Here is a 25,175-nt window from a genome sequence, read left to right as displayed (position 1 = left end):
TCTAGTTACACGCGACACGTGTAACTACGTACTTAGCTTCAGACATGGATAAAAAAAGAAAATCTCTCAAAGTATCTACTAAATTGAAAATATTACAAGAGTGTGAAAATCTGTCCGTCAGCAGAAGTGAAATTGGTAGACGCTACGGTTTTACTCCATCTACTTTATTCACAATTTTGAAAAATAAGGAAAAAATCCAGTTGGCAGCTTTAAAAGATTGCGCACCAGGTAAAACAAAACAATTACGTGCTGCAAAACATATTGATCTTGAGAAAGCCTTGTTTACATGGTTTTCCCAAAATCGCGCACAAGGTATTCCGGTTGCCGGTGCTATGTTAAAGGCTAAAGCTGTGCAACTAGCCTTAAAACTGAACATTGACGAAAACTTCAAATGCAGTGATGGTTGGCTGAACAGATTTAAGGCAAGAAGAGGATTGACATTTTTCATAAGGTGTCAACGTGAGTAATAATGTGACAAATTTTAAAATAAATTTCACTACATCTTTGAGTTGTAAGTATGTAAATTGTTTTATATGGGAAAACTACCTACACAAAGCACTCGGAATTTAAATAATCATACAACGTATATGCGAGAATTTTTTTCTCCAAATTTTGATGTCCTAAAATAACGGTGCAACGATTATGCACTTGCAATGATTATGCGATAAAACACGGTACTACTGCTCCAAAATACTTGACACACCAGCATCGCAACAAGCAAAAACTGAACCCAAATACAGTAAGCATGGCACATAAAAGATCAGCTTTTTGTCTAGCCATTTTATTTAATTTTCTGATGTATAATAAATTGCTGTGTCTATTCCCAGTTTTTTTCCATCAATCTTGAATTCCCTGAAAAATCCACTGAAGCTGGACCCCTTTTAATAGTTTTCTTTTATAGGTGGCTGGTCTTGTTTTTAAAATTCTTCTACATCAGAACTTCCTTGAAACTCATATAATATCCCTACTTCTTTCACAGCTTATTTATGACTGGCAAACAACTGTTGAAACAAGAAAATAAAACATAAAAGCATTTTGAACTTCTGGGAAAATTTAGGTTTCAACATGTGAAATTTTTCTTCCAAAAAAGAATTACATGTTTACAAATATGTACACAATTTATTACATCATTATACAAAGCTACCATTAACCTGACACAGATTTTTTAATACAATTTGCACAATGTTGCACAAGCTACAAAAATAACCATTATTTAAAGATACATACACATGTTGCAATACTGTCAGTTTTTGTACACAATAATACAATCAGGGCTAGATTTTAAGGAATATTTTAACCTGCCCAACGGACAGGTGTAATCGAAAATTTGCCTGTCCGCCATCCAATTTGCCTGTCCGCTGTTTTACCCAAATAAAAACAATTTCAAAGTCGCTGAAAAAGTGAGAAAAAAGGATTTTTGCTATATTTTGCACCTATTTTTATCACACACTTAACATCCTTATTTAATCATCATTTTCAGACGAGTCACTGTTTGAGTCACTGCACGAATTATTGGCTGATTCTGTCTTGAACATCTTCGATAAGGAGGCTGAAAGGGTCGACGTTTTCTCTGAACATTATGATACCAGAGATTTATTGCTGGTGCTGGATCAAACTCACTTTCAGCCATTATTGTTTATTTATAGATTATAGATATTGTCAAAGATGTTTTATTTGCCGTCGCATAAATGTTATTAATCACCTCTGCTGCATTAGTGCGTGCGAATAACCTCTGCGTCACAAGTTGCACCTGTCCACCGGACAGTTGCCTTTTTTATTTTGCCTGCCTGGACGAGATTTTGCCTGTCCCGGGCAGGCGGACAGGTGCTAAAATCGAGCCCTGAATACAATGTTCCATATTGCAATTGAATCGTTACATCATAAACCCAAAATCATACCTAAATATTTGGGAAAAGAAAAAAATCTTCATAAAAAAATATGACCCCATAACATAGGATGACTACTATGATGAAATTTTTGACCATAAAAATTTTCATTATTTAAATTCAAAATCAAAAAGTTTATATATTATGTATATACCGTATTATATACACAACATGAAGTCAGCTTAATTCTTACGAAAAACAATTTTTTATAAAGATTTGATTAAAAAAAGGTGTAAGATACAGAATGAAATACTCATCACAGTCATCACACATTTTTGGTGAAGTGGTTCATATTTTGTCCGAAGCAATTTAATTATTACAAGTAGCTTCACATACATTAACTTAACATTGAAGTTATAAATGATGCAAGTATAATATTTCACCACTAAGAGATGCAATTATTTAAATTTTGCTAATTTTAATTGACTTGACATGTTGCCTCATTAAATGTTGAAATTGAACGTTAACCAAAAAACCTACATTTGTACATAGACAATTAAGTATAAAAAGGCAGCATTACATGCTAATACATGAGTGAATTCAAAACTTTACCTCACAACTAAATTCATCAAGTTCAGAATGTCTAGGGCACATTTTCTCACAAACAAAAAATAATTAGTGTTATCACAAGAGACAGTAAAATGTAATAAATCAGAGGGCACATTTACATAATCTTTTGTCCAATTTGCAATTACATTTAATTATGAACCACATGTTACATAATGACATTCATACATTTTTGATGTTGAACAAAATTCCAGTGATCTGAATAAAGTTTGGCTTGAATTGTTTCATTTAATTTACTAACTGATATTTCAGTGATAGACTGTGTATTAATTTTCATTTTGGTTTTGTATGATGATTTGACCAGACCTGTGCAAATATCAGGATTTTAGTTCAAATTAAATTCAAATATGAGTACCAAATAATGGAGGCTGAAAATTTTTTCAAATCACAAAATATCGCAAAATCTGATTCATTTTGTGAAAATGGTAATATTTTTTTAACAAATGGTAGTAAAATAGTAGTGAAATGAGTTATTTTATAATATAAATTTTAGTGAACTGTTATTTAGTTCAGCAATATTACAAACACATCTAGTACAAATTTCCTCTCAAATAAGGGAAACTTTATTTACATTTGTTAATTTTGTTTTTGAGTCGCAACATCTGTGCCCTCATAGATAAATGAAGCAAATAAGCTGCTACTTATTTTATCCACTGCTAATATGGCGATAAGTAGATATGTAGTGCGTGTCCCCCCTCTTCCCTCCCATTCAAGTTACAGTTATAAAAACAGTCTGTGATTTCAAAAGTCTACATGATTTTTGCCACTATTGATTCAGACATTCAGAGAAACAGCAGTGAAATAACTCTGATTACACAGGCTAACATTAAAACAAATTTGGGTGTGGTGAATCTGAAAATAATAATAAAAAAGTAATATCACCCACCAATTTATCACATTTTTATATTCAAAATTGAAAAGTTAATTTTTTTATATAGTATTTGTGCATTCTATTACTCTGAAAAATACATTAAAATCAAATTTTATTTGTTGGCAATTCTGGAAAATGGGACAGCTGTTAGTTTTCTTCAAGTAAATATAACCTCACTTTTCAGCATTTGGTCCCTTTGCTATAAGTATGACAAACCGTGGTTGTAAGAACTGTCTTAAAAATTTTTATATGTGGTAGGTGTCTGTAAAAAATATATACCTATATACTTTGCATATTTTGGAGCAAAAATTGGTGATCAAGAAAAATGTTGGGCTCCTTAAAGGTATATTATGTTTGTGTTGAAAATCTTAGGAAATAGAAAAAAAAAATTACATTTGCATTACCTATGGTATGGAGGGAGCAAAAAATTAATTCAAATGATTGTTATTTTTACAGCATTGATGTTTATGTGTATAATTCAAAAAATAAGAAAGTAATTGTCTACCCTAACCTTCCTTCAGCTATTTGGCCGGTAGGACATGGACCGGAAATTCCTGTCCCTGAGCCACCTCAATCTATTGATGACTTTTACAGTCCAGTGAACCAGAGTCTGACAAAATTGAACCGGATGATGATGATTTCCAATGTTCTCCAGAAAATTTAGTACCACAATTGTTTACACAAGCTGAGTTAAATGATTTTGTGAGAGATTTGGGTTTGACTAAGGAAAAAGCAGAAGTGCTTGGTTCTAGGCTGAAAGAAAAACATTAATGGCATCTGGGACATCTATTTACCAATATAGAACAAGAGATCAATAGTTTGCTCAGTTTTAAAACAGGAAGGAGATTTTGTATATTGCCATGATATTGGTAATTTAATTAATTAATTTGGCTTTGAGTACAAAAAGGAAGAATGAAGGCTTTTTATAGACTTATCAAAAACTTGTTTAAAAGCAATTTCTTTACACAATGGAAATACTTATGCTTCACTGAATGTTGCTCATTCAGTACATAGGAAGGAAACTTACAAAACCTTTACATGAATTAAATAATATTAACTATCCAGCTCACAACTAGATGCTATGTGGAGATTTGAAAGTTGTTTGCATGATCCTTGGTAAACAAAAGGGATTTACAAAGTTTCCAAGTTTTATATTGGTCCACTAAACACCTGGCGAGAACATTTTGCATAAAACTTTAGTAGATCCAAAAATGATTCTTCTACCACTTCTACACATAAAGTTAGACTTAATTAAACAATTTGTATAATTCTTATCTAAAGAAGGTGAATGTTTTAAATATTTGTGTGAAAGATTTCCCCATTTCTCAGAAACCAAACTGAAAGAAGGGGTTTTCATTGGGCCTAATATTCGTAAAATGATGTTCGATTCCATCTTTGAAGCAAGGGTGACTAAAATGTATATAAAAGGAGGCTTGGATATAATTTAAGCAAGTTGTGACTAAATTATTTGGAATGTGAAAGACCCAAACTATGAGCTTATTGTAGCTAGTATGATAGACAAGTTCAAAAATCTGGGATGTTTGATGAGCCTCAAAGTTCACTTCTTGCACAACTTCTAACTTTTTTCCTGAAAACTTGATGATGTGAGTTAAGAGCAGGGTGAATGGTTCCATCAGCACATAAAGGTAATGGAGAAACGGTACCAGGGATGGTGGAACATCAATATGTTGGGTGATTACAGTTGATCACTCCATCAAGAACAAAAAAAATCCATTGCATAGAAGATAAAGCTCTACAAGAAATATACAGACAAAAGGAAATACAAAAAATAAGTAAAATATTTGTATTTAAGTGGTAATTTTATGGTAGATAAAAATTCTAGCCTAATTTAAATACATGGTTCAAGTTTAATGTTTTTATTTTTTATGTAGCAAATTATCCCCACTTTAAAACATAATCCATGTCGTAATCTGAGAGAACTGTGGGTGATACAAAAAAACTGATATCAGATATGCTTTCAGCACCCAAAAATACATAATATTTAGATATATTTGTTTAAAAATTTTTACAATTTTTTTTTGTTGGCCTGTGTTATTGTATAAGTGTTCAAAAATATTGAATATAGTTCATGTTTTGATAGTGCTCAATAATTCTGTTAAATGTTTCTCAATTGGGTTTTGACATTCCACAAATGATTTTACGTCAATAGTCAACAATGATGAAGAACAAACTTGCTTCACCAATCTTCGTAAACAATAGAGTAATTGATATTACAAAGGGTTAGTATTCCCAGTTAAATAGAATATGAGTAACAAATTATTAATTTTTGTATTTCAATAACTTTCAATAACTGAATATATTCGCACAGGCCTAAATGATGATACTCATCTCTGTGTTATTTTGGGTTTATTACAAATCACAAAATCTGTCCCAAAAATGAAACAAAGGCAAAGAGACAACATATGCATCCAAATAAACATCGTTTTCCAGAACGAAATTACGTCCACCTAAGAAAAATATATTTCACTTGGCTGAAACTACCAATTCACTGAAGCCAACATAAAAACTAAATCTGTTCCAAAGTCACCTGTTAGAACATGCACCACGGGGCAAACAATTGCATTATGCAGTTAAAAGTGCTTCAGTTGTGCCCAACATGAAGACTTCACTAACAAAAAAAATCCATGGTAGGCAAAGCTAAAGAAAAAATTGCAAAACCTAACACTTTAGAGCCTATATTTCAAGAAACTGAGAATCAAATAAACAATGCCCAAGAACAAAATTTGCACATAACAGTTAACATGTGAATAGCAATTAACATGTGAACAGTATTTGCTAGTCTTACACATTTATGCTTAGAATTATGTCATAGAAAATATAATATATTCAATTATGTTCTATGAACATAGTAAATAAAACTTTTAATAAATAACGTACCTATGAGCAATTTGCTTGTATAGAAAAATACATATTTTAACCTCTTTTATAATTAAAAATAAAACATAACCTGAAAGTACTTCGATTATTAATGATGGGAAGTATTTCAGCTTACAGAAAAAATTATTCCATAAAAAATGTTTAATGTTTTATAAATTATATTTTAATTTTCCTGGCTTCAATAAAAAAAAGTGCACCCATTTCTGTGCAAAGCAGCATGAAGAAAGATTTTCAGCAGTTTAAGTGAGCATCATCAGTCAACTTGCCACTGAAACAGACAAAAGTAACTTGTTTTCACAAAACCCATGTCATTCATCAGTTTCTAGATTTGGTTAATTTTCCAATATACAAAAAGTATAAGAAGTAAAGATGTGTTTCCTGCAAAATTATCATGAATACAAACACATAAACATAAATTTCAACTAACTACACTGTATGTGTGTGGTTAGTTGAGTTTATGGTTCATTATTTTAACTTGAATAATGGTTACAAATTTCAAGTGCTTGCTTCAAATTGGTAGTGTCTTTATGTTTATGTCTTCTTTAAAAATGTAACTATAGTAAGCAATTTAGCAATAGTCAAAAATTCTGTTTTTGTGCCAAAAAAAAAAGTTGTTTATAAAAAATTCAACTGGAAGCACACCTGTACTTTCAGTTAATGACTTGGCTTGAGACACAATCCCGACAAAATGCAAAAATTCCACCGAAAATTACAATCGTGTGTAAAAATAAGACTAACAGTGTTGCATAAAGTCTAATTTTGTCAGGTTCTAAAAGATTATAACAAATTATAATTTTAAAATTCACAATTTTCCCAGCCCTTTTTTTAAGTTTTCCCAATTTGATTATTTGTAAAACAGTTAGAACCTTAGTAGCATATGCAAAACCGTGACTCAATCATCCGATTTGCAGCTTAAACAAGATTTTAAAATGATCGTTTTTGTTTTTAAAATTAACAACATCCCCATGATCAGACTGTATACCTCCGCACATCACACGTTCCAGAATTATTCGAAATTCCTGACTTTTTCCACGTTATTTCCCGGTACGTCAAATCTCCTAGTTTCCCTGGTTTTTTCAGTTGGTACACACCTTTTCATACCATCCCGATTATGGTTTCTAATGGTCTCAGCAATCACACCAAGAAAATGCTACAATGATTCCTCACAACAAATCAGATCAGAGTCCTTCCTGTGTTGTGTTCGTTGTATGTTTATTACTTGACTAACACACTGTCGATACGACACAGGGCTCACATAAAAATTAGAAGATAGGCACAGAATAGGGAAACACTGGAGTTACAAGAAATCAGTCTGCAGACCAATGACTTTTAACTTAAACGTAACTGGGAATGTTAATTTTTTAAAGTGCAAAACTACAAGTGAAAAGTTTTTAGGCAAATAAAAATATTTCAATTTCATTATTGAAATTTTACTCTTGTTAAGGCAGACGGCACACATCCATAAATGTTTGAGTGTGTAATTAGTGACTCTTAATGGAATTTTTACAATTGCAGTCATTCCTTAAAATTGTATGGTTTCTAACGTAGTAAAAGGCACTATGAAATTCTTGAATATATGTATATAAAAAAATATCTGAACACCCATCATTTTACAGGGGTATCTATTTGATGCAAAAAAGAAACCATTGTCAATTCAAGCATCCCATAAAATTATACACAGCCATTACAAAACCAAATTATTAACAGTACACTACAATAAACTGTAATGACAAAAAACAACTAATGCATCCAAGATGACGATTTTCTATTTTTCCACCTCTACACCCCCAAAGGAAATTTAATGTATTACACATTCAGACTTTAAACCGCTGAATATTCTAATAAAATATTAACAAAATAATTATGAATGCACAAATCTACAGTACATTCCCAGTGCATTTTCACTAAGTGTTTTCCTTTTGGACAATAACTTTTAGTAGAGTGGAAGCAGTGTTACGGGAGGTCCAGTGCAAGTAGAATTATGAGCTCTTACCGACAGAAAAAACTGCCAGTATTCACATCAGCTTCGAAGCACCTAAACGCGTGGGGAAGGGTAAAAGGAAGAAAGGCGCCAAGCCGCTCACCCGCAAGGCCCCGCCCTGCCCCTGCCTGGCCGCCTCGTCCTCCCGCCGCTCGAGCTCTTCCTTCTTCTGCTGCTGCCGCTTGACACGCTCCGGGTCCTTCACCCCTCGCCGCTCCTGCTCCTGCAGCCGGCGCTCTGCCGCCTCCGCCTGCTGCCTCCGCCGCGTCTCCTGCCACACCACACACGACTGCCAACCTCAAACAACAACCATCAGTACTATAACTCAGGTTATGGCCATTACGTTCTGTCAGATACTCTAGAAAAGAAAAGTTTACTTTGCATACTCCAGATTCCAACCAATTGGTACACTGATTTAGAGGTTGCACAAATTGTTATATAAGAAGTTTTCAAGAAATATCAGTATTATTCAGGAGTAAAAACACTAAGTTCAGCAAAAACTGTAAACAAAAAATATTCTGGTGCATGTACTACTTATTTGATGTTATATTATCGTAAAACTTAAAACAAAACTACCAGATTATATTTATCGTATTTATGAATATTAAGATTTCACAAAAATGAAAATTTTTGAAAAGCTTTGAAATGCATACAAAAATATATATAATTAAAGATGAAACCTTTAAAAATGTACGTTAAGTGTAAAGTAAACCTTTTGACATGTTAAACTTAACAGATGGATTAAGTTTTGGAATAGTTGGACATTATAGGCAAGAAATGCACTATTCAGGAACATTAAATGCCAGAGATAAATGCAATGTTCTTATGGGGAAAATGTTATGACTTAAAATGTTGTTGTAAGCAGGAAAACATTATAACCTGGCTCCACTATACTAAGATATTATCAACAGTAAACAGTTATAGTATAGTCATAATATGTCAAAAAATGGCTGTAGAAGGAAATAATTTTTGGAAAGCTAATTTTTGGTACAATAATGTTCTGTAGGGTCTCCTTTATGTTTGGAAGAAAATCACCTGAAGTCCACAATGGGGAACATGCCGCCATCTTAGAAAAATGACGGACAAAATAGGTTTTTCTTATTTTAACTCGTAAACCGTTGCTTTTACAAGAAAATTACTAGAGAAGTAAAAGAAAGATAATTAAATTTTACATAAAAATGTTTCTATTCAATTTTTCTCTATCTTTTACAGTTGAAAAGTTATGGTGAGTTTTCTATGAGTAATGTCATTGAAAACCTTACCTGTCTCATGGTATTTACTCAATCAGCAGTTTGATTTGCCTCCTCCTTTTGGAAACTCCCTTATGTGTTATATGTGTTCATGTATACTGTTAAACGTACGTTTAAAAATGCAAAAAAATCTTATTGCTAGTTAATAAGTAAACTGGGCATTGCCTGTTATCAGTGTTTGTGAGTTAATTTCATATTTGTGTAAATATGCAACTACTGCTACTTTGCACGTAACATTGTTTCATTTATGTTTCAGGGGTTTGGTACAGCAATGAACTATAATAGTCCGTGCTGTGCAGTGTACAACAGACTTAGCAGAAAATGGATGAATCCAAGAAATGTGTTTTTTGCAGTGAAGATTTGAATAAGTTTCAAACTGTAAATGTCACCAAAGGATTGGATAAAATCAAAGAAATAAGTAAAACTAGAAATGACTCCATTTCAGACAAAATTGAAGGCTTGAACTCTGTGATAATACAAACGTCTTGTAGGAAACAATATACGGGTCACCCTATTAGAGAATGCAAGTCATTGGATGAACCACCTGCTGAACTTCTACTACGGAAGAAAAGTAGTTACTTCAACTTCAAAGAGTGTTGCTTGTTTTGTGAGGAGCCCACTGATCTGGAAAGAAAAAAGAAGCATCCAGACCGATATCCTCGAATATGTCATGTACAGACGTTAAAAAAATTGAATCAATAAGATTGACATGTAAAACTAGGGCTGATAGTTGAGCCAGTATAGTTGCAACCAGATTTAATGTGGAAAATGATCTTGTAGCTTCTGAAGCACAATATCATAAGATATGCGACTTGAAATTTGGAGTTATTGGTTCCACTATGCCCGGTATCATTGCCGATGCACGAGGAAGACCTTGTGATGATGATAGAGCTGTGGCATTCAGCAAGCTCTGTGATTATCTTGATGACAACGATGAAAGTCAGCACTTGTTATCAGATCTTACGAAAAAATGTGAGCTAAACCCACGTGGGTCATCTTTTACTGACAAGTACCTGAAACATAAGTTATCAGAACACTATGGTGAAACAATTGTTATGTCGCCCAGCCGAAAAATGTTTGGTAATGTCATCTGTTTTAGTCCTCTGGCATCTCATGTTATTATGGACAAATGGCACAAAGGTAAAGAAAAAAATTGAATAGATGAAAAGAAAAGAATCTTATATGCAGCAATTTTAATTATACAAGAAGAAATATTTTCACAGATCAACGATTGTGATATATACCCCTCACCGAACGACATACAAAAAGGTGGTAGGGATCAGATTGGTTATTTTTTGATGTATCTACTTGAAGGGTTAATGAAACCTAGGAGAGGAAAAGCAGAAGAAAAAAAGGTACTAACTGTTGCACATGCAGTCATGTCTGCAGCTCGACCAAAATTATGTCTGCTTTACAAATAGGTCTTGCCATTTATACACATAGAAAATTACGATCAAGAAATTTAATCAACTTAATGCATAGCTTACATCTATGCGCACCCTACAATGATGTCTTGAAGTACGAATCCTCAGTGACAGTAAATACTCACACAGAAATACAGAGAAATGGATTTGTTCAGTTTGTGTTCAATAATGTGGATCATAATACCTGCAATGTCAATGGTTATGGTACATTTCATGTCATGGGCGGTGTTAAGTGTGTGACCCCCAAGTCGGCTGTTAATGATGAACTTCAAGTACCTAGGCCAAAGACAATGCCCTCGGAAAAATGCACAGGATCTTTTGCTTATATTCCCATTGTCGTGTATGAGAAAGAAAGAAATATTGGTCTCAGACACATTGAAATGAAAGATGTTTTAATTTTGCAGTTGAAACCAAAAAGTGTAAGCATCGCTCATTGCCTTGATTTATTGTGGATGGCTGGGCCTGTTTGTGAAGTAAATGCCTCCCAAACAGGGTGGAGTGGGTTTATGTCAGTAGCTTCAGGAAAATCCCTTGCGTTTGAAACATCAACTGTGATGCCTCTTCCATTCATAAATCTAGAAGCAAGTAACATGACCACAATTTATACATGCCTCAGATTTGCTGCTGAAGAGTGCAAAAAACTAAATCAAACATTTATTGTTACTTTCGACCAACCTCTTTTCATAAAAGCTATGGATATTGTCGCTGGTGCTGAAGATGATGACATGATTTCTTCTATTGTAGTTCGTTTAGGAGGCTTTCATTTGTTAAAGAGCTATATGGGAGCCATTGGCAAAATTATGGCAAGCAGTGGCATTGAAGAACTCTGGGAGCAAGTGTTTGCCAAAAAGTCTATCATACACAAGTTGTCTGAACATGCATCTGCCCAGGCTATTCGAGCACACACGCTTACCCGAACTGGAATTGCCACTTTGCTGTATGATCTTTGTTTAAATGAAGGTAAAATTACCAAGGAAAGTACCGACATCTTGAAAAATTTGTACATGGATGAATTGGAAAAGCAAGATGATCTGAAACAGGTAGATATACAAAACATTGAGAACATTCTTTGTATAATGGAAGAGACCATCAATGAGCTTGAAAAGGCAAGTCGCACAGCGAGACTTTGGATACAATATTTTCATCAAGTAGAAATTATCCATGACTTTATCAGAACTGAACGAACTGGCGATTGGAGGCTATACTTATATACTGTTCAGTGCATGTTGTGTCACCTTCATGCTGCTGGACATGTTCACTATGCAAAATCTGCGCACTTGTACCTCCAAACCATGCTTGAAATTGAATATGTTCTTCCCTCACACGAATTCGAAAGATTCGTGAAGCTAGGGTATTTTACAATTCGAAGATCGGACAAATCTGGTGTTTGGTCTGACCTCACTATAGAACAGGTGCTTATGAAAGGAATTAAGACAGCAGGAGGCCTTACACGTGGACGTGGGTTTACAGAAAATGTTCTTGCCCGATGGATTAATGCTATGCCAGGAACACTTAAAGCAAGTGAAGCAATGGAGACATTCGCTAGTGTTTCATACATGTCATCTGAGCAACATACAGACTTGTCAAGATCGTGCAAGATTCGTGAAAAAGTTTATGCAAATAAACTTACTGATTGGTTGAGACTTCACTGTCCATTCGATAAAATAGACGACCGCCTTGTGTCATTAGCTTCAGGGGTAATTGCAGATAATAGGCTGAATTGCGATTATGTCAAAGAAATAGGTGAAGCTGCAATAAAGAAAGTTGTGGGTAAAAACTTTCAAAGTGTCTCTCTCAAACGCAAAGAACAAGTATTCACTTTTGCAAACTTGGGAAAAACTGTGCTGTTCGCAGGAGAACCTTTTGAAGTAAATCCAAATCAACTATTTCACAGGATTGCATGTGTTGTAAAAACCGAACAAGTATTGAAAGAATGTTTGCGCTAAGAACTGGCACCTCTCCCACAAGCATTATTTGACAATATTACTCTCCGAAAGGGCACTAAGTCAGAAATGAAACTTGTTATTGAAGAGATGTGTAGTAGCAGCTGTGCATTACCAGAAAATCCCATATTTGTTCTTGATGGTGGTGACTTTCTTCACAGAGTTCCTTGGCCACAACCTGCAACTTATGGTGAAATATGTGAAGTGTACTTCAGTTATGTAAGGAGGACTTATGGCCAAAATGTAGTAGTTGTGTTTGATGGATATCAATCAAGTACTAAGGATGTAGCACATTTAAGACGTGCTTCTGATAAATCAAGCAAAAACTTCACTGTCAATACCTCTACGAATGCAATTGTTGCCAAGCATAAATTCTTGGCCAACACAGAAAATAAAATAAGTTTTGTTAAGGAGCTTGCTAACCACCTACGCCAAGCAAATTATGCAGTATTCCATGCTCCTGCAGATGCGGAGACACTCATAGTTGGTACAGCCTTGGAGGAAGCAAGGAAAGGTTGTAACTCAGTTGTGGTAGGGGAAGACTCGGATCTATTTGTACTTATTGCAGGCTTGGCTCGTACAAACGAGGAGGTGCATATACTAACTCCGAGCAGTTCTAATACACAAAAGAAAATTTATAGCAGCTTGAAGATGCTAGAAAGATTGCGAAACATGATAGAACACATTATGTTCATACATGCTATGATGGGCTGTGATACAACATCCAGACCATACAAAAAGGGACATAGAACTGGTTTTAGTAAGCTTAAAGATAACGTTCAACTACAATCTGTTGTGAGAAAATTCAATGATACCGTAGCATCACCAGATGAAATAGCAGCTGCAGGTGAGGCATTCTTCATTAAGCTATATGGTGGTAAAATTGAGGATGGTCTAGATACGATTAGATACAAAAAGTACATGCAATGTGTCGGTAAAAAGCCGCTCAACTATGTACTAGATCTAGCATCCCTCCCACCAACTTCTGCAGCAGCTCGGCAGCACAGTCTACAAGTCTACCATCAAGTTCAGGCATATGCAAGTGCACAGATGGCATGAACGCAAGAGCACGAATGCTAGAATGTGCAAGTGGGGAGTGCACAGATGGCAAGAGCACAAGTGTGAGAGTGTGCAAGGCATGATTGAGCAAATGCACAAGATAGCAAGAACGCAATTGTTCAAGTGTGCAAGTGTTGAAATATGCAAGTGTTCAAGTGTGCAAGCGTGTAAGCGTGCAAGCGTGTAAGCAAGCGTTCAAGCGTGCAAGTGTTCAAGTGTGCAAGCATTCAAGTGTATAGGTGTTCAAGGGTTTAGGTATGCAAGCATGCAAGTGTGCAAGTGTGCAAGTGTGCAAGCATGCAAGTATACTGCATCATTTCAACCTTTCCCAGCTGTCTCCTCTCCCGGTTCCCCCACCACATACCTATTATTTCCCCTCATGCGATCAGAATTTTCATAAAACTCGAAAATTGTTGCGCCCTCAGCAAAGAAGTTTCAATACAAAAACTTATCAATTATAATTACTTTAAAGTCCAAGCTATACAAAATTCTGCTTGTTTTTATTAGTTTCAGTTTCACAAGTTTGCAAGAGGTTTTTGAAATGTGGTAACTATCTCATGTAATTGAAAAAATGTCCAACTATAATTAAAGAAATGTTTAACTAGACTTCCATACGCCTGCAGCCATTTATTGGATGTACCCAATATCGTCTTCATTTTCCGAAACCACCTACCCACCAGACACAGAAGGCAGATACAAGGAATAAGAAATAAGACAAAATTCATTATTACATTACTCGCAGGTATATCATACAGTTTACAAACTAATTGTCAACTGTCATCAGACCAGCACTACAAACTTTAAGTCAATTGAAGCAAGTAAAATCAACTAAGTTCAACTAGTTTTAACACATATGATACAAGCCACAATCGCAAGCATTTTACCGCCAACAAAGTTTGTTTACCACCACCACCATGAAGGAATAGAAACGGCGGCCAAAATTATTGTACTCATCTTAATAGTGCTACTAACGCATTAGGGCCTTTCCATGCGAAAGTGAGCCTTACCATGAAAATTTCAAAAATATTTGTATGCCTTCTTAGACTTGTTTTCAATGAAAATAATAATTAAATTGTATGAATATGACAAACTACAGTTGATTTAATATAATTGGCAATAATTATTGTGTTACAAAGTTTACATATGTATTGGCATGAAAAGGTAGTAAATATAACATTGTTTTGTTGGCAGGATTTACTATCCATCCATGTTGTTTTGCCCTTTTCTACAGGCATTTAAAAATGATCTAGAGTTTTGGCTTTTATATGCAGCAACAATATCCAATACAAGGTAATCCAATTTTATTTTATAAGTATTTGTATTATTGTGTGTGTCAGTGTCACACCCGTAACATAAAACAAACAAATTTTTAGTCACAGATCAAAGTAAATAAAAAATTGTTAAATATCCATTCTAAAAGTAAGGTTAAGTATTGTCAAATCAAGTCTTTCAAGTTGGTGTACTAGAAAGTTATGTAATTTTAAATTTACCAATGGCCAAAAATTTGTCACACCCGTAACGCTGATTGACTGCACTACAACAGCATAACCAAAATAAATATTTTAATTTTGTTAATGGAACAAAATAGAAGATTTTTGGAAGAACTATATCCTTGCGTTTTAAAAAGAGGTACATTAAATTTTGTAAATAAATCTAATATAAAGTTCTTAGATAATCATGCAAATGTCACACCCGTGCGTATGGAAATGCCCATTACACACTTGTGGCCTATTGTGGCAACTAATAACAGCCAGTCAGCACTGCTGATCAGCATACCAACATCACTGCCAATTGTTACCTGAACAACTGTCTTCCAACATGTTACTGTTTAACTTTGATGGAACCTATTTTATAAAACTCAAAACCAATAACACTTAACTTAAGACAGCACAAACCATCTTCATTGACATACCTCTATTTTATGCTGATCATGAGTTTCTCAACGTCTGGCGTGAAAATGGTTACCACACTGAAACCGCTAAACTCGTTAAATTATTATAGCACGTCTAAGCATACAACAGGTTGACGATAAAATTCAGCGTATGTCCGCCGAAAGTTAAGTTTCAGATAATTTATTAACATAGACGAATAACGCGGAAGCAGGAATAGACTCGAACCCAGCGCACAAGTGTGGCATTGCACAATGACACCAACCAGAGATGCGCATACCCAACACACCACCTCTGCCAATCACAGCATTTCTGTTTTCCAAACTTTTAAACTACTATTTTTATTCGCTGACGCACACAACAGCATGCCAAGGAAAAAAAACTGAAGTACTTGACGTTACACATACTACAAACATTTACATGGATACAGAAAACTTAAACAATGGCACAGATTTTTATCATTTCAAAAAAAGTAAATCATGAGCAGGGGATAGTGAATTTTTTATAAAATAACCAGTGCATACTTTTTGTAAACAAAAATTATCTACACATTATTTTTAAGGAGATAATAATATATTACACTATAAAAAAATTCTGTAACAATTTAGGGCTTTGCACTTAAAGCATAAAGAATCAATAAAAATAATATAATTCTAATTCCAGAGGACATGGTTTCTAATTCCAGTACGACTAACCTGATTTCTGTTTTAACACATAGGGGTCTACTATCACAAATGCTTGTGCCGGTTTCAGTTTCATAAATGCTTTTATTGTGGAATTGTGAAAACAAATGGCGGTGAAGCAAAGAAACATACATTCATTAATAAACAAAAAATTATCTGTACACACTAGCTGCAATGCCAGACCTAATTGTCTCTTCCTGCAGTAAGGACACGGATACAGTACAGAGTGACACCAGAGCAGGGGCGTAGCCAGGGGGGGTTTTAGGGGTTCAACCCCCCCCCCCCCTTAGCACAAAATCTTTAATTAAATTTCTTATTCATCACTCAAACAAATTTCATATTACAATTAATAAAATTTTTACCATTACAATATTTAAATTGAAGTACCGAAAACTGCTAAAATACCGATAGCACTATTTTACACCTTAAAATTCAAATTTTTCCAGGGGAGGACCCCCGGACCCCCTGCTTTAATACAGGGGGGCCATGCTTCATAACACCCCCCATACACAAATCCTGGCTAACTTACGCCACTGCACCAGAGCATATTTATCAATCAGGACACAATAATACAAATAGAAGTGTAGGGAAAATTAGGTCATAAAACCCACAAAAAGCTTTTACCAATTGGTAATTCACCTTATATTTTCTAAAGTGCATAGCTGGCCTTAAAACAAACTGTCACGACTTTTAAACAAACATGGAACATTTGTAATTAATTGAGGTACAGTGTTAAATCTTTTGAACTTAATAGTATTCCTAATTATAATGAATAAGACGATAAAGTTTTTGCTGTGATACATAACAAAAGTAGTTTCAGAAATATATAAAAAAAAATACTGGAATTATAAGATGTGAAATATACAGCAACGATAGTAATGATTAACTGATCGTAATTGTAATACATATGGCTACAACGGCAGCCCACGAATACGCTCACAGATTTCAACACCCAATTAAGCGGCTACTAAATTACTCACATTCCTCAGTCTTCTTGCCCCACAAGTTACCGTCCCGTCTTCTGTTCTTCTATAGGGCTACTGTACTGAAACGTCGTTATAGTTTTAAATCCTTACGCATGAAACAACCAGTCCAACAACCTATTTAAGCGAAAGACAATTACAAGATGGCTCAAAACAACGTATTTTTGCCAGAAAAGAAACCAAATATGAGAAAATTATATAGAAAATTTACTATTGGTCACAATAATTTCAAAATAATAATTTTTATTTGGTCACATAATTTTAAACTGTATGTTAGCGCCAAACAACATAATACTGATTCCAAAGAGGTTGTAAAGTTATTAAAACATTTTTTATACTTTCGATAAAATTAACACATTTTAGTTGGTAAAAATCACAAACGTAATATAAAAATCTAATAGCATTCCTGCATCTATTTGATAAGTTAAAATCACATTTTAATAAATAGAATGTAACTTTCTCTGTAGTGGTAGAATTACAAGAAATATCTCTAGATATCCTTTATATTAATAGTAATATATATGTTCTTAAAATTCTTTTAAATTTACAACTTATATATTTCCTATAAATTCTGATTATGGTTTTCATACACAGACATGCAATAAATGGCAATCGTTGATTATACAACTGCGAGTTAACCCAATTAACATGTCACTGCGTATGATAAAGAACATTCAGACATGAAAAATATCAAAATAATTATTGTGTAACAATTACCTGTGAAAATTGCTTTCAAAATACTTACATGTGTAAACTCTAATGTGTAGTAACATATAAACGCACATAAGAAATACTGGCACTACAAATGACAATCTGTTTGTCTTGTAAATCCTTGTTTTAATATCAACAAATAAAGCAATATTCGCACAGTTCAAAATTAAACATCTGTATTCACGTTCAATAGTAGTAACATTCAAACAAGTACTCTCAATTACAAATAATGTATTTCGTGAATACGGAAATACTAAATTATATTTACAACTATCTGCACAAAGCAACTTATTAGTTTTTAACTTGAACTTTAAATCTATCAGAAATACAACCAATATAAGACTCAGTTTTGCCAGTTATCATATGTGTTACAACAGCTAAGGAAATCTGTGTCAGTATGTAGATTTAGCACACAAAAACTAAATAACATCCCTGTTAAGAACTGACACTTGGGTTTTGATGTGTAATAGGAACTAACAATAACTTTTATTTTTATTAGCCTTCCACTATCACAAAATCCAAGTATATAATATAAAGGTTGTTAAATATGAATAATCACAGGATCTGCAATTCAATTAAAGCAAAAAATGCCAGTGCCCACATCAATGTAGAGATATTGTAAGTTAATATAATTCTATCTATAAACGGTAATATCTCAGAAAACAGTGGAATTTATTAATGCTGTTACAAGGAACGTGTCGTATTGAAAAACATCACTTTTGGAATTTTGTTTTATTTATGGAAAAGCAGCAACATAAGAAATATACCTATATTAATGTTATATTCTTTATTGCTTCTGATTCTGAAGTTTTTCTGGAAAGGATACGCTTTTACTGGTCCGAGTGATCGTAAGCTACATTAAAAATATGTAAAATTGTTTTAAATTGTGCACACGTGCTCAAAACTGTTGTAAGCTGCACATTACTTCTAAGCTTCAGCCTTCCACTATCACAAAATCCAAGTACATAATATACAGGGTGTTAAATATGAATAATCACAGGATCTGGTTCAGCCTCCCTAGGTTTGCAATGTTTGCTAGGCGAGTAAAATACAGCCAGCTGCAACCCAGATATCACTGGCAACATCAAGCTGTATTTGTTATGTTGGTGATCCTGGACAGTTGCCGGGGGTGTTTGGTTCTCGGCTATTTTTCTAAACGTTGCTGACTAGGCACATACACAGATAATAAAACCAACATCTTTTCTCGCACACAATTGGGCTGTATTTCTGCAATTACTTTTTATTAGGTTTTTTTTCTCTCAGTATTGTGTTTCAAAAAGTTATGTCGAAGAAAAAGTTCATTTAAGAAATACGAGAATATGCATGTTTATTGAATTAATAAATGGAAGGGCACAGAAGGCAGGATATGCAGGGGAATGCCCGAGATTGTTTTAACGGGAATGATATTGAACTAAATTGTATTTATTCTGAAATATTTCTTACATCTGGCTTCGTCCTGAAACGCAAATGCTCCATTAAATGATGAAATTCTTAAAATTATTTTATTTATAGACTAACTTCTTCAACCCTTAAATTTACGTTTACATACTGTGAGAGCCAGCAGAAAATCAAAATCGTCGAAATGATCACTCGAAACCCACGGCATGAGTATCTCCAAATTCGCGAACAAGACTATCCTGTCTGGCCACCTGCGCAGCGAACTTCGCGTAGTTTGGTGTGTGGCGTCCGCTTTACGATCTAAATAACAGAAATGATGTGGTTCAGTTTAAGCCAACAGACGTAATTAAATTTTAAAGTTAAAGTACTACTGTATCAAGCTAATAATGATAAAAATTTCATTTGATCATTATTTTTAACATTTAAACAAATTAAACTTGGATTTGGCATCACGCCCACTTTGGTCATGATGGCAAACATTTTAACCGGAAAATCGTTTTTGCCTAAACCCGTAAATATTTCAATGTTTGGGCAAATGTCATACCATATCTGGTGTTGTAAAGTCTGCAGACGAACTTTTAAAACAAGACGTGCATATCCCCATTGCTACTACTAAATTATTACACAACCTACTATTTTAAACAGCTTCCATGACTTTTTTCAAAACAAAAATATTCATTTTTTTCTATATTGAGGCTGAATCAAGTATACACGGCCAGAAAAGAGCAAAGGCAGTTAGTTGAGTTTTCATTTCTAAAGAAAACATCCTAAAAAATGATCGATTAACAAGTTCATAGGATCTCTTTTCTTTTCTATTGACGCAATTCGAAAAATTCATTTGTAAAAATGGATAATCCATTATGGTTCAAAATACTTTAAAATCTTAAAAATAGTAGCTACCTTTTTTCTCATAAGTGCCAATGAAATTTACTGCTCATCAGGTGTAACATTCTTTTTTTTAATATTACACAACTAATTTCAAACATAAATTCTACATCCAACAAAAAGATTTGTAGAATTGCGTTTCTGCATTGACTTCCATTCGTTGAATGCTGTTGCAGTCAGCTCTTCACTCCCACAGATCAGTGTTGAGGCCATCATAGCGGGTTTAGTTCGGGTGAGTGTTTAGTATACTCGAACTCAAAGCAGGCTACTTGTGTCGTGGTCTGGTCGACTAGTTCCTGACAATGCTACTGTACTGCCAGCTACTCAGGGTTCGGTAGAGAGGGGGTTCAGGCCGCGTGGCCGAGGAACTTAGTCTCCAGAGATAAAAAAAAAAAATTCTAATAAAGTTTGATGGTCCTTTATGCACAAGACCCCGAACACTTTACATGGGGCTGCCACGTTTCCGCCTGTGACTAATTCGAGGTGGGTCGAAACCCGGTTCCGCGCACTGATCCAGTTAAGAAAATTACGGGACGTCCCGCCCGTGATGACTATCACTCCCACGGTAAAGAATATACTCCTTAAGACCCGCGCGTGATAGGATGTCTGTCTGACTGTATTCTGCACAGGCCAGAAAGAAATTAAAAGAAAAAAATAACACAGAACCTAAGACTGCGAATGACCAGAATAAAACAAAGAATCGCGACTCGCCCGAATTGACAACAGCGCACGCGTGTGCGAAAAGTAAAACGAAAACTCGCGACTGTAACTACTCAACGACAAACTCGACTGCAAAGTATATGAAAACGTCTCCGCTCGGCAAAAGTCTAGTGGTTCTGCAAATACCGCGCCCGCTTGCCTCACCGTCCCGGAGCGACGTCCTCAAGGCGTCCGTCGCCTCTCGTGCCGGGTCCACGACTGCCCTCCCACTCTCCTGCCGCGCCTGAGCGCCCGCGTCTCCCCCCTTCTCCGCGAGCCCGCGGAACACGCTGATTGGTCACAGGCGGAAGCCGCGGCCTTGGCGCCCGGTGAACAATCAAAAACTTTCAAAATACAAAACCCTTCAATACAAAATTAATTAAAATAAAATATAAGCAAAAATATGTACAAAAACGTAAAACAAAAATATATTTAACATAAAATAATAAGTCATATCCTGTAAAGCAAACATACGTCGCACGTCTCCGACACTTGCGTCGCACAACACACTCAAGAGATATCGCTGGCGAGGCATAACGGCCTGAAGGAGCCGGGGAGACACCTGGGTCGATGTCACTTCCAGGTGCCTATAAGAGAAAACAGCATTCACCAAGCCGGATGGGCGGAGATTTCAGTTTCGAGCAATGCCCTTTGGTTTGAAATACACCTCAAAAACTTTTCAGAAGATGATAACTCGAGTACTGGAGGGCTATGCAAGACAGTGTGCCATAGCCTATTTGGAATACATCATTATCTTCTCCGAGATGTGGTGACGCCGTCCCCGCTACCTCTGAGTATTTAGACGTGATTTTGTTCAGTTCGTGATCTCAGGGAAGGTTCGGCCTTGTGGCTAGAGGTAGGGGTCAACGCAGTAGGGCCCCCCGAGCTGTTGAGGCCACTCGGGACGCCTGAATAATAACACAAAACTTCTTCAGATAGTTCGTGAATTTAATACAGCACAGCCCAATACATGGTGCTGCCCGTTCTGGCCGTAACGGTTTGCCCGACGCGACTAGTCACACGCGCAGCTCACTTCCTCAGTGGCGGCTCACGATTCTTATGCGCGTGAGGGGCAGACTCGTTTACGTGATGCGAAAGTTACAAAAGACACTCTGACATGGCACACGATATTTTGAAGCACAATACACTACACTAATACCTAGCTCTGGATTAAGTTTGGTGGCGCACTGCCGTACGACGGTGATACATAAGCCCTGACATGACGAATTACACTTAGGCGAACAACTATTCCACTAATACATTACACTTGATAAACTGGGCTAGCAGCACGTAGGCCCGTGTCTCCGGCGACTCTACGTGGTGTCTAGGTGTGTCCCAGGGACTGAATCGTTATTAAGTCTGATAGCATGGGTCACCTGCTGGCTGCCCCGTGCGGACCAAAACTAAATAGCCGGTAGGCTAGGTTGGGCGTGAAGCGCCGACGTGAAACCACATAATCTCCCCACAGTACTTACGTATGACGTGGAACACTCATCTTGAGCACTGATTGAATTAAGTTAAGTACCTCATGGTAAATTTAGGCCGACCGCGGAACTGTACAAAAGGTTGAAAAGAAATTACACTATGGAAAACTACATGTCGGTGAATGCAAAGTTTGAAGGTTACGCGTTGCGCGCAGGCTGCCGGCCTGGTTGAGCTCTCGAAGGACACTAGCGGTGTCGCCGCGCGCGACCCCCCTCCCCCGCCAGCCCTCCCGCGGAAACGTGTGAATTTCGCGGGAAACTGAACCGGCCAGGTTCGGGACAAATCGCACATTGAAACATGATTTTGCAAAGACTTAATTATTAATTAATAAAAAATAATGTTTAATAAAATCCTGTGGAAAAACATAATTATAACAATTTGTTGTAGTGCGGCGGAAGGATATGCCACACCCGGCCGGATCCTTGCGCCGGTGTAGCACTCGTTGTATGGCGTTCGCCTCGTTGCACGAACTGCACTTTGCTGCGCGCACGGGCGCGTTCGGTGCACACGCTTTTGCGAGACGTTGATGAGGCATAGCGGTCTATGCGACAGAGGAGCATTGGCGGTCGGCGTCAAATGCCCCCCCTTCTCTGAGACCGCTATGTGCATCAACGCCTCGCTTCACACGCTGAGCACTTCACTGACGTTCGCCGCACTGCGAGCCCTACACTACGCGGCGGAGTGGTGGTGTGTTGTGATGTAAACATTCTGCCCTGAATACCTCTCCCACTCAATGAATGATAAGGGGTTACGCCCTGACCCGTGTCCTTTCCCCCCCTGGGACTGGGCAGCGACGTGCGCCTCTTCTAGCTCAATATGGTGACAAGTGGGTGGGGGGGTCAGTGTGGTCGGGGTGTAGCAGGGTGGTGGAATGGATGACGTGGGCGGGGGGAATGATAGGGGTCCGGCCACGAGTGTTGGCACACCTGGATCGCCCCTTACGGGCCGCGCCCGGGTGGAGTAGCTCGACGGGGACCTGGACCACTCGTAATCCGCCAGGTAGGCCGGGGGTCGGCGGGCCCTCTGTGGTCGTGTGGTGGGGACTGTGCTGGTAGGGGTCTCCACTGTGCAGAGTGTGGTAGGTCCCCTCGTGTCCGGTTGGGTGGTCGGGCAGCTCGCCTCCACGGCGGGGACAGGAGCGAACTCCACCGGCTTGCTGTCGTCCGCGCAGCACGTCCTGACCGGGGCCCGACGTCTGCGGGTGGGGCGCCTATCCCTACTGTCCGGCTCCTCCTCCCCCTCCTCGGGCTCGTCCACGGATACCCGGAACGTGGCGTCCGCCAGGCTGAGGTCCAGCGGCCACAGTGGCTTGTCGTCCTCCTCCTCACAGACCTCCTCCCCCTCCTCGTCAGGAAACCAGACCAACGGATTCCCCACCTCCTCGGGGACGTGCGGAACTGTGGTCAGCGGCACCGGGGACCTGCTCGGGGTGTCCCGGAGGTCGGGTTGGTTGCACTCATGTGCCTGATCAGGGCTACCCACGTCTGTGTCGCCCGTGTGCATGTCCCCCCGGGTGGTGGGTTCAGGTGCTGCTCCTTCCCGCGGCGTATCTGTGGCTTCCTGGAGTGTGGGGGATGGTGAAGAGGGGGTCGTTGGGCCAACTCTGACCCCGTGCGCGACTACGCGCAGGTCGTCCCGGTGCACTTTAGCGGGCCGCCCCCTTGGCGTCCGGACCGCATAGGATGAGGGGCCCGTCCTCCACAGGACCTCCCGCGGCTCCGACCATCGGGGCGCCAACCCCGCACAAAAGTTACGCGCCCCGTACGACAAGTGGTGCTGCCTGACATATACCAGCTGACCTGGCTGGATGGGGGGTGGGGGGTGACTAGTCATGGGCTTGTGGGCCGCCAGGAATTGGGCCTGCCGTTGTCTGGCGTGCTCCCTCCCCTCCTCATGATTGGGGCGCGCCACCGTGCCCATGGCAACATCGGCCACCCTGCTTTCCCCGGGCAAAGCCAAGTTCTTCCCGTACAGAAGCTCGGCAGGGGAATGACCGGTGACAGCGTTGGTGCGGCGCCGGAGGCAATACAACAGCTTCGGCAGGTGGACGTCCCATTTGGAGTGGTCGTCCCCCAACCTCAGCCGCAGCTGCGCCTTGACCTCCTGGTTCCGCCTCTCAGTGGGGTTGGCCTGGGGATGGTAAATGGGGGTGGTGTGGTGGTCGAGACCCCAACGGCGACAGTCAGCTCTCCAGCGCCTCCCGCTGAACTGACAGCCGTTGTCCGTCAACAGCACGCGCGCGAAACCATACCGCGGGAATATCTCGTGGTCCAGCAGGGCGGCTATGGTTCCGGCGTGCACGTTGGACACCGGGAAGGCCTAGACCCACCGGGTGAAAATGTCTGTGATGACGACCAAGAACCTCCTTCCCCGGGTGGTCCGCGGGTAGGGCCCCATTATGTCCAGGGCCAGGGTGTGAAACGGGTCGCGGGGCCGTCGGGGGTGCTGCTGCTCCACCCCGTCAGACCGCCTCGTCTTCCTCTGCTGGCACTGCTGGCAGCGCCGCACCAGGTCCCGTACGTCCCGCGTCACCCCCGGCCAATGGAAGGTCTTACGGATGTCT

At 38.1% G+C, this 25,175-nt stretch overlaps 1 protein-coding gene across 4 annotated transcripts; it reads right to left on the bottom strand.

The window, feature by feature from the left end:
* Positions 1-1,099: 1,099 nt before the first annotated feature.
* On the bottom strand, positions 1,100-20,215 carry LOC134527606 (small VCP/p97-interacting protein). 4 transcript variants are annotated; one of them, XM_063360445.1, is made up of 4 exons: positions 20,177-20,195; positions 19,695-19,843; positions 8,307-8,474; positions 1,100-6,490 (listed from the first exon to the last, which is right to left on the bottom strand). In XM_063360445.1, the coding sequence occupies exons 2-4, from the start codon at positions 19,749-19,751 to the stop codon at positions 6,476-6,478; spliced, it is 240 nt and encodes a 79-aa protein (XP_063216515.1). In that variant the 5' UTR covers positions 19,752-19,843; positions 20,177-20,195; the 3' UTR covers positions 1,100-6,475. The 4 variants fall into 4 exon arrangements, with proteins under 4 accessions (XP_063216515.1, XP_063216514.1, XP_063216513.1 ...); XM_063360444.1 differs by lacking the exon at positions 20,177-20,195 and adding an exon at positions 20,088-20,172; XM_063360443.1 differs by lacking the exon at positions 19,695-19,843 and having other exon boundaries at positions 20,088-20,215.
* Between the last annotated feature and the right edge of the window lie 4,960 nt (positions 20,216-25,175).

This window comes from Bacillus rossius, chromosome 1, assembly GCF_032445375.1.
Source record: "Bacillus rossius redtenbacheri isolate Brsri chromosome 1, Brsri_v3, whole genome shotgun sequence".
Taxonomy (NCBI): domain Eukaryota; kingdom Metazoa; phylum Arthropoda; class Insecta; order Phasmatodea; family Bacillidae; genus Bacillus; species Bacillus rossius.
Note: the sequence above shows the minus strand (reverse complement) of the source record. Positions and strands in the feature narration are given on the sequence as shown.